Source organism: Perca flavescens, chromosome 5 (assembly GCF_004354835.1).
Source record: "Perca flavescens isolate YP-PL-M2 chromosome 5, PFLA_1.0, whole genome shotgun sequence".
Taxonomy (NCBI): domain Eukaryota; kingdom Metazoa; phylum Chordata; class Actinopteri; order Perciformes; family Percidae; genus Perca; species Perca flavescens.
The window spans coordinates 33,408,248-33,418,646 of record NC_041335.1 but is presented as its reverse complement, the minus strand read 5'-3'; the positions used below and the strand labels follow the sequence as shown (position 1 = coordinate 33,418,646).

Below are 10,399 nucleotides of genomic sequence, written 5' to 3'. Positions count from 1 at the left end.
CTAGTTGCTTACGTAAGCATCTCAAAATCCGGAACCTTAAGACAGGTCACGCCCCAACATTTACATAGGCTACACAACTGACCTGAGATCAGGTAGTCTTCCGAATCTAGGTCGCGCTGATCTCTGCTATTCCATTACAAAATTCACTTCTGAAACTTTTTTATGCGAGAAATCAACTATGTAAGGCTCAAATATGGGCCGTTTTACGAAAATGGATGGCTAATTGCAAATTTTGTCCGACTGTGTGTCGGAGTTCAGTGCCGGTGCTGCCTGTGTTGTTGCCTCGCCACCCGGCCTGCCTTCCTTCACAGACCCCGGCCTGCTCTGAGCTCGATTGAGCTCCGTTACGGCTTGCAGCCCACAGCACTCCATACCCGCACAAAGTCACCGGTTTTTGGCTAATGGACTACTAAATGCCCGTGCTCTGACAGAGCTCCAGGGCCTGCAGCGCCCCTCTTCCTGCTAGCTAAATGCCCGGTGTGTGTGAGTGACAGCGCGGTCAGCGAGCAACTGTTACACCAACAATCTGTTACCACAGGTTCCAGTTACTCTTTTAATGTGTGTAATTATAATGTGTTGAGTTATTTAAACAAATGATTGGGGAAATAAACGCTGCTTGTCCGCGAGTCTCACTGATAGAGCCTGCGGCTGGATGTAGCTCTATCAATGAGAGCTAGCTCCTCTTAGAATTCCTCTGAAATTCACAAATATTCATTAACTTGAAATCGGACACTGTTGTTAGCTTTATAAGACATTTAGGGAGATGTTGTATAAGTGGCGTGACGAAATTCAAACTGTAAATATACTGTTTTTATGGCTAAAATGATAGCTAACTATCCGTGATTTGTAGCTAGCTACACATAGCTAGGATTGAAGGGACAGTCATAGATAACGAAACCCCTAATCTTCACAAAAATTCATTAACTTGAAATCGGACACCGTTGTTAGCTTTATAAGACCTTTAGAGATATGTTGTATAAGTGGCGTGACAAAATTCAAACTGTTTCAAATATAGCTAGTTATGCTGACAGCCAGTCAAGATTAACTGGAACTGTTGTAAGAGATTGCTGGTGTAACAAGCTCGCTGACCGCGCTCTCACTCTCACACACGGGCCATTTAGCTAGCAGGAAGAGATGGGAGCTGCAGGCCCTGAAGCTCTGTCAGGGCAGCGGCATTTGGTCCATTAACCCCAAAAACGGTGACTTTGCGTGTTTATGGAGTGCTGTGGGCTGCCAGGCGTGACGGAGCTCCAGCTACCTCATAGCAGGCCGGGGTCTGTGGAGGAAGGCAGGCCGGGCAGCGAGGCAGCAACACAGGCAGCACCTGCAGCTGAACTCCGACACACAGTCTTACCAAATTTGCAATAAGCCATCAATTTTTGTAAAACGTCCCATCTTTGAGCTTTATATAGTTGATTTCTCGCTTAAAAAAGTCTCAGAAGTGAATTTAATAACGTAATAGCCCGACAAACAATGTATAACTTTCCAGGGAGACCTGCTGTCGAGTCTCCCATGTGTTTCTATGTAGTTTGCTCAAACCAATCAGCGCGTAGCTCATTCTGAATATTCATGAGCATACCATATTTGGAAGAAAAGCTCTTGTTCCAAATAGAGCCATATTCACAGGGTAGTTAAGGGCCTAATAAAATAGCATTCGAGCAATTTTCAGCCCAACCAATGTTACATACCCCATTAGGAGACCTTAAGGAACAGTGTAAAATACCCTATATAATCATTCTATCACCCCTTTAAAGCCAGATCTCCCACACCAAAGGCATGTATCATATCCACTGCGCCATCACCACCCATCTGAGCTTTCATTTTCTCAAAGGCAGAGCAGGATACCCAGGGCTCGGTTTATACCTATCCATTTCTAGCCACTGAGGGACCATAGGCAGGCTGGGGAAACACATATTAATGTTAAAAAACCTCATAAAGTGAAATTTTATGCCATATGACCTTTACAGAGATGGGTTTTGAGTGCGGTTTTGAAGTTAGCAAGTCATGTGGAAAGTCTGAGGTGTTGGGGAAGAGAGTTCCAGAGGATACTTTTACTCAAGCACTGTACTTAAGTAGCCTACAATTTTGAGGTACTTTACTTGAGTATTTCTATTTTATACTAATAAAATGAAATATTGTACAGTACTGCGCATCTATTTTGCTGCCAATTGTAGTCAAGTAAAAATCTGAATTCAGGACTTTTACCTGTAACAGATTATTTCTAAACTGTACTTTTACATAGTAAAATAAGGTCTGCGCACTTCGTCCACTATAGCCTTGTTTTTTCAAAATATACTTTAACAGTTGATTTACAGAATCTTTAGCATTTTATCTACCCCTTAATTTTTTTTTAGAATATCATAACTAATTTCTCGGAACTTCCAACCTCGCTGATGTTTCCAGATACATCTGCACAGAATGAGAGCAGAAAGCCTGCAGGCTGCGTTCAACAACAGCAGCGACAGCAGGCAGCAGAAAAAGTGCAAAGTGCAAAATGTGCTGCATTCAGAGGTTTTTTGGAAAATGTAACTTCTAAGATTGTTACATCTTTATCAACAACACCAATGAGCTTGAACAAGACAGAGGCATTATATATTAAAATAACCTAGATACAATACACTTACTCGTGGCAATGATTATAACGATAAAATAAACAATTAAAAATTAAAAAAGAATAATGCACCAAGTAAAATGAATACATGATGCATCCGTGAGGTAATTCATACAAAAAGAATCTAAGAAATTTGTGTTTTGAGATTGAAATGCAAGAAAAAAAAAGTTACAAAAGGGGTCTAAGGAGTTAGTTTCTTTTAAACATTTGGGTCCCGGTGACCCAAAGGACCACACAAGGAATATGAAAAAGTAGAAACAAAAACAAACAGTAAATTAATAGCTGACATTTTCCCCTTACCCGCTACAATATATAGCCTAACAAATAGCCTATTGTAACAGTAACACACAGAAATACTCTAGTTTAATGAGAACCTGAAGGCAGCACAGTTGCAGAGGTCGTTGCTGTTGCTCTTGAACGCAGCTCGTCACATTCGATCAAACACAAACAACAAACTGCTTTAGACAGAGGAGAAACAGCACGGAGCTGAAGACAAGGTGAGTTTTTTTTTTTTATTATATTTCTTTATTATTTTAACTTTTAATGTCTGGCTTTGATTACGAATAAACTGTGACGTTATTTCCAGGACGTAGACGGAGCCAGAGAGCGAAAACAGACTTCAAAACAAGTATGCCCTCTGCAGTTTAACGTTACTGTAACGTTAGCTAAACAGATCCACATTGATGTCAATTTGATTTCCAGCTTTGACAGATAGATACATAATATCATAACAGTCCTCACAGGAGTACAGTCAAGCTGCTTTATCTGCTGTAGACTTCGTACCGACTGTTGACTCTAAACATAGCCTATCTCAGTAAATAAAATCACCAGAATGCTGTATTGAAAGCTGCAAGACATAACGTAATGAACACACGTTTGGCAAGCTAGCAAGTGAGTCTCTAGCTGGGCTACGGTAAACTGCGTTTCACAACGTTCAAGTTTGATTTGATAGGCGTAACGCAAGAATGATTGACAGCGGTTGCACCAATAGGGGGAGGGAGAAAATAGGATATAAAGGGGTCTAAGGAGTTAGTTTCTTTTAAACCTATATATATATATATATATATATATATTTAACCGAAATATACCGAAATTATAATTCAATTGGCAGCAATTCCCGAGCGTCTGGGAGGTTGTTTTTGTTTTGTGTTTTTTCTCCGCCAGTCGTCATGATTCGCCATGTTTCGGTGTAACGAAGAACAACGGCCAGGGTCATTAACATACTGATCAGCATTCACAAGGTGCTTTACATTGACTATTTATGGTTAAAAATGGGCGTGTACAGGGCGGAATAAGAGGCTGATTGACGTACGCACGCTTGTAGTCAATCTGTGATTTATAAAGGGAACATTGCTTACAGGTGTGCGTACGCACGGTTTTATAAATCTGACTTTTTTGCGCACGTACACTTATAGTAAGGATCCTACGCACAGTTTTATAAATGAGACCCCTGGTTGTTCAAAACTTTTTCCAATTAAGAATCACGGAGGCCACTGAGCTCTTTCAATGCGACAGAAATGGAAATGTTTTCTGTGCCTTGACAAAATCCTGCCTCTGAGCTCTGCAGGCAGTTCCTGGTTTTTGTCTGAGACCTTATAAGGACAGGTGTGTGCCTTTCCAAATCATGTCCAATCAGTTGAATTGACCACAGCTAGACTCCAATCAAGGTGTAGGAACAAGTCAAAGATAATCAAGAGAAATAGGAGGCACCTGAGCTGGACTTCAAACGTTAAAACATCTACATTCTTATGTCAATGTAATCTTTCACTTTTTTCTTTTTGATTCATTTGCAATCATTTCTGAAATCATGTTTTCATAGAAACAGTGAATCTTTCTGAATGCACTTTATGTGGTAATTTTTATGTAGATAGTAAACTCCACTGGATGTTTGTGAAGGATGAAGTGTTTCTCTATGTGTTGAGAAAATTCTCCTACTTCCTAAGCTAAACAAAGTCTTTAAAAGCCTCATGGATCAGCTGGACAATGCATTGTCACAGAGCTGAAAACATGGCTGTTTTTCTGACACCATGACATTTTTTTTTAGGGATACGGGGTTCTCGTCTATCGTCACCTTCCTAAAATAATGGCCTATGTCATTTTTTCAGAAAACACAAAAAACTAAACGGCCTAAGTCACACGCTTGACATAGGCCATTATAATAAAGGTGTAGAATCACAAGACCTGTTCAACTGAGGATGTAAGCAATTTTACCAGATGTGGCCAGCACCATGAGGAGATGATTTAGGCAAAAAAATCTTTTTTGTCAAGAAATGACTTATTTTACATTATTTTAGGAAGGTGACGATATGATGATCTTATAGAATATGATACATTGCTGTAGATTAAACTACTCAACAGTTTATGAATGAGTTAACATTAGCACAACCATAAACATCTACAGCAGTAAAATGCAACATGCGCATTAATGCAGCAGGAATATTAATCCAGAAATATGAGATACGTTTTTTTCCAGGCAGCCAGAATGACGAGTCTCCAGCTGAGTGCGAAGGAGGACATGTTGGAGAGGTTTCTGGATGCTTCAGCCAGAGGAGACCTGACCCAGGTGTCCACGCTGCTGTCCCACGTCCCCTCGCTCATCAACCAGACGGGATACAGTGGCTGGACGGGGCTGATGCTCGCCGCTCGCAACGGACACTACAATGTGGTGGAGGCGCTGCTGTCGCATGGGTACAAAGTCCTGAGATAGAGAGACACAAATAAAAACATGACTTTACTCACAATGTGATTTAGAGTATAAAACAGTCAGCCCTTAGAGATGTAAAATAGGACTGTAAAAAGTTACCCATTTAAATCCACTTTTACTTTTATTGGATTATCAATTTAAAGCTGCATTAATACTGCAGATGTTTGGCCACTAGAGGGCAGAAGAACTCCAAAACTCACCACCATATAAAGTTCTGGATAATATGTCTTATTTTAAAGTTCATTTGTGTGGTTGGGGTTAGTGATGTAAACAGAGCAAGACCTTGAAAGTACTTTAAAGTACTTTTCCAGGTAAGTGCGTTGACAAAGAATTTCAGGTCACATTTCTAAATCTTTTGTTTGACCAGTTTAATTATATTTTTTTATTTGCCACGTTAATATAAATGTATATGTATAAATGTATAATGTAAATACATAGTTGTCAGTAGCATTGTGCTCCCCCCTCACTTCCTACCCTTGAATAGATGGACTTCTTGCTTCTCCTAAAATCTCCTATCTCCTCTCGGTTTTCTTGAAGCTGCGACAAGTTCTCAGTGAACAGCTCGTCGCAGACCGCATACGATATCGCCAAGTTCTGGGGCCACAGACACATCTCCAACCTGCTGGGCCGGACGACGGACGGCAGCCAGCGAGTCCTGCCGGGCTCCGACCCCCACCAGCAGGAGAACTACTTCAGCAGAGAGACTCTGGACCGGCTGAGTGCCAAGAGGACAGACACAGTCTGGTTGGAGGAGAAGCAGAGTGACCCAGACACAGTCTACCTCCTGTTCTCCAACCTCAGCCCCATGGTCTGCAGCTCCCAGGAGGATGACAACGCAGGGGTGCGTGGCTGAGGACAAATCTAATTTTTTTTATTTTAAGCTCCTGAACCATCACCATGTTTAGAAATGAGCTCTAATGATCGATCTAGATTTCAGAGCATTCAGCTGTACACATCTAAAAAAAAAAAAAGTTGACTCAGTGGTGGGAGTGCCTCGTAAACAAATTGGTATCAAGAAAAATTCCCCTAACATTTGTAAATGGACAGCCAATTTTTAAGGATATATGCAGAAGGGATCATTTAAGTCACGTGATAAATAAGATCTAAGGAATAAAAGGGACTTAAAAAGCTAGCTGCAGATGGTTAACATCCAAGCAAAGGGATTGTCCAGAACAGTGAAGAGCAACACTATCTGCGTAAAGCGGTAGCCTCGTATTCGTGATTGATGAGGAAATGTAATATATTAACAAAAGTGTCAAATCCAATTTGGAATTGAATGTAAGATAATGTTCGGATATGTCGATTGAAATGCCTCGGTGAGATCTAGGTGGATTAGTCCTTCTTTAAACCTGTGTTCTAAGTCGGTGCACGCTTGGACAAATGAACCTTCCTGTCATTTCAGTGGTGTGATGTTATAAGTCTGCAGACCACAGCTGTTAAAAGTGACATTGTTGGCCAGTCTGATTTTAAATTTCTTTTATTTCAAAGATTGAAGTTGTTATTTAATGATTGTGATTCTAACTCTTAACAGGGTGAGACCAAGCTGTGTCGGTTCAGATATGAGGCGGTCAAAGACCTTCTCCCGAAACCTGCGACTATGCTCATCTTCCTCGGAGTGGAGAAGAGGAAAACACCCTCCTCCTCCTCTCAGACAGTGGACGGCATCCAAGAGCCTCCTGCTTGGTTTGCCATCAACACAGATGAAGTCGCTTCTGAACTTCTTAAACGCTGCAGAGAAATGAACTGCTCCTTCCCAAAGACGCCCAACAGAGACCTGCTGAAGCTCAACGAGGAAGAGGCCGGTAAGGAAGATAGTTCTTTTTTTTTTTTTTTTTTCCCAGAGGCATCTTTCTCTGGTCTGGATTAATACAACTGATTTTATATGACTCCTACGTTTCATTCACTATTCCTAAATCAACTAACTGAGTAATCTTGGTCCTGCAGGAGTTGTGGCTCAGGCTCGGTCGGTGTTGGCCTGGCACAGCCGCTACAGCTTCTGCCCGACGTGTGGCAGCAGCACCAAGCTGGAGGAGGGAGGATACAAGAGGAGCTGCCTAAACCTTGACTGCAGGAGTCTGAAGGGGGTTCACAACACGTGCTATCCACGAGTCGGTACGGAGCTCCACACCCACCTCACCTACCTGCCTTCCATTTATAATATCAATACTGGGCGTAGAAGCCAGCTGGATAACAGCTGTGTTTAAACATTCCAGGCCCTATTTTTACGATCTAAGCGCACGGCGAGAAGCGCATGGCGCAAGTGCGTTTTTAAAAAAGGGTCCGGGCGCCGGGCGCATGGTTCAAAAGGGTGGTACTTTGTGTCTTCATTAATTCATAGGTGTGTTTTGGGCGTAACATGCAATAAACCAATCAGAGTGTCATCTCCCATTCCCTTTTAAAAGCCAGGCGCATTTGTACCCTGGCGCATTGCTATTCAGTCCTTCCAGAAAAATGCGGAGTTTTTTTGGGATTGTTGCGGGCAAAAATCCTTGATTATGTGGCACGTTTTCTTAAAAAATATATATGTGGGAATATGCAAGATATTTATGCAATTTTATGCGATTGCGAGAACTTGCAAAAACTGCGGTTTGATGAAAAAGAGGGAAAAAAGTGATTCTCCCACCCAACACTCTGCTTTTCGATTATGTTCACGTCGCGTAATTAAGTCACTTCATAAAAAAAAATGGCTGCTCTTGTGTGAAGCAAATGCAACATTTTTCAACTTTCTGCTAAGATATATTATTATTACTTTTTTTGCAACGAAAATGCGCGGATTATGAAATCATGCAAGCCCCGCATATTTTGCGCAGAAATCGGCAATTTATGCGGCAAAAGTGCGCGTATTTGAAAAATGCGGCCCCCGCATAAATATGCGGACTTTGGCTGATTATGCATTGTATTATGCGACCACATAATCACGTTTTTCTGGAGGGACTGGCTATTATGATGGCGGATTTGCACCGTAATATTTTTATTTGTAATCTTTTGCATGTTTATGTGCTGCTGCGCTTACCTATGTGTGTGTGTGTGTGTGTAACAAGCATAGTGTGCACGCTGTGCATGAGCCTAGGTGCATTTTACTAATTCGCTGTTAAAATAACAATGAAATGCTGCACTATTGACTTTAGACCAGGTTTTTGTTGGTCAATGGCGCAATCACTTCCCGCTGCCTCAAGATAGCAATACGCCAAGAATGCACCTGAACACAAAATGGGAAATTGACATCTGTATCGGTAAACTAGCAAAGACACTTCGTGCGTCGGTGCATTTAAGCTGATAAAGGAGCATTCGGGTTTAAAACAATTTCCGCATATGACCACATACCCCAGCCCAACTGAACTGGACTATCCGACGAAACGCTCCACTGTTCGTTTACAACGGACCAAAGGTGTGAAAGCACCCTTAAAATATCAATGGTTGTAAATTCATCTCCTGTCTTGTTTCTTCAGACCCAGTGGTCATCATGCTGGTGATCCACCCTGATGGCAACCAGTGTTTACTGGGAAGGAAGAAGATCTTTCCGGTTGGCATGTTCTCCTGTCTGGCTGGATTCATAGAGCCTGGTAACCAACACAGACACATCTACACAAAATTGCATTGACTTACCCAAACCGTGACCACAGCATCTAAATGCCTGAACCCAAACCTCACCTCTCCTGCAGGAGAGGCGATGGAGGAGGCGGTGAGGAGGGAGGTGGAGGAGGAGAGCGGCGTGAAGGTGGGACCGGTTCAGTACGTCTCCTGCCAGCCCTGGCCGATGCCCTCTAACCTCATGATTGGCTGCCTCGCTGTCGCTATATCAACTGACATCAAAGTAGACGAGAATGAGATCGAGGAAGCTCGGTGGTTCCCACGACAGCAGGTACAAACATTAATTCTACTATGGTTTAAGGACACTGAGGCACAACCTGAGAATGCTGGTGTTTAGTCAAACTCTGAATCTAAACTCGTTTTTTTTCTTTAGGTGATTGACTCATTCAGAGGAGCCCATCCAGCCTTGACTGTGCCTCCCAGACAGACCATCGCCCACCAGCTGATCAGACACTGGATCGGCATGAACTCTAACCTCTAACCTTTAGTCCTCCAGATGGGTCTAATAAAACAGCAGCTGTCTGATCTGTTGCTGCTTTATTACGACAAAGCAGCTGCCAGTCGAGGGAATCACCAGATTCTTCAGGTTGTACACAAGGCGGTGCTTTAATGTGGTTTGTATTTACTGTTACAATGTTAAATACAAATTCACTTATTGTATGTGGAGTGGTACAGCCTGCAGATAAAAGCAAAGGTAGAAACAAGCAAAATGGAAAAGAGGACAAAAAATTCACTCTTACTTGAAAGCAACAGCTGCTTCTGATCTCAGCTTAGAACCTAAAATTGCAGTGTGATGATGGATCAAATAATAATAATAAATAAAGGACACTGTTGCAGAAAGATGTAATCTGCAATTAGACAAAAACATCCATCAGTGTCACAGCATCTCATACTGAAGTTTCAGCTTTGACTGATGGTTTCTTTGTCAAATGTCAGCCATCTTGACAGATGTATTAAATGTAGTCGAAGAAATCTAAGCTAAGAAGATAAATTATTTGATTATAAAATCAAAACAAGTATAATTCTTTCCATTAATTCCATGTTAAACTGCAGTTAATGTGCAGTGATGGAAGCTTATTATTTTCTACTGTGCGGTCAAAACAACAAAATGGCCGATCACTCGCGCTGATAATTGAGGCACAATACATTTCTATAAAATGAAATGAAATTTGAAATGAACTGGATATTTTTTATTTTATTTTATTGACCTTTATTTAACCAGGAAGAGACTCACTGAGATTAAAAATCTCTTTTTCAAGAGTGTCCTGGCCAAGACAGGCAGCAGTACAACCACACATACATACAAACGCAAAATACACAAAAACACTAAAAACATAAAACAACTGAAACCGCAAATCCCTCAAAGCCAACCACAATCCTAAACACATCAGGCAAAACTTGGAGCCAGAAGTGGCTGCCTCCAAGTCAATCAACATCCTCTTAAAAGCAACCAATGAGACCAGCTCATTAAGTTTCATGGATTTCTGTAACTT

The 10,399-nt window shown here is 41.6% G+C and overlaps 1 protein-coding gene across 3 annotated transcripts; it reads left to right on the top strand.

Annotated features, from left to right (window-relative positions):
* Window positions 1-2,973: 2,973 nt before the first annotated feature.
* Window positions 2,974-10,125, top strand: nudt12 (nudix (nucleoside diphosphate linked moiety X)-type motif 12). Of its 3 annotated transcripts, XM_028577886.1 has the most exons (9): window positions 2,974-3,108; window positions 3,198-3,239; window positions 5,085-5,299; window positions 5,853-6,156; window positions 6,847-7,117; window positions 7,260-7,427; window positions 8,765-8,878; window positions 8,978-9,177; window positions 9,280-10,125. In XM_028577886.1, the coding sequence occupies exons 3-9, from the start codon at window positions 5,094-5,096 to the stop codon at window positions 9,385-9,387; spliced, it is 1,371 nt and encodes a 456-aa protein (XP_028433687.1). In that variant the 5' UTR covers window positions 2,974-3,108; window positions 3,198-3,239; window positions 5,085-5,093; the 3' UTR covers window positions 9,388-10,125. The 3 variants fall into 3 exon arrangements, with proteins under 3 accessions (XP_028433687.1, XP_028433689.1, XP_028433688.1); XM_028577888.1 differs by lacking the exon at window positions 3,198-3,239 and having other exon boundaries at window positions 5,089-5,299; XM_028577887.1 differs by lacking the exon at window positions 3,198-3,239.
* Window positions 10,126-10,399: the final 274 nt, after the last annotated feature.

Excerpts from the sequence above, each read along its gene's own strand:
- nudt12 (XM_028577888.1), top strand. The coding sequence starts at position 5,094 with ATGACGAGTCTCCAGCTGAGTGCGAAGGAGGACATGTTGGAGAGGTTT. Across the intron at positions 7,428-8,764 it reads CACGTGCTATCCACGAGTCG|ACCCAGTGGTCATCATGCTG; the intron begins GTACGGAGCTCC and ends TTGTTTCTTCAG. Across the intron at positions 9,178-9,279 it reads GGTGGTTCCCACGACAGCAG|GTGATTGACTCATTCAGAGG; the intron begins GTACAAACATTA and ends TTTTTTCTTTAG.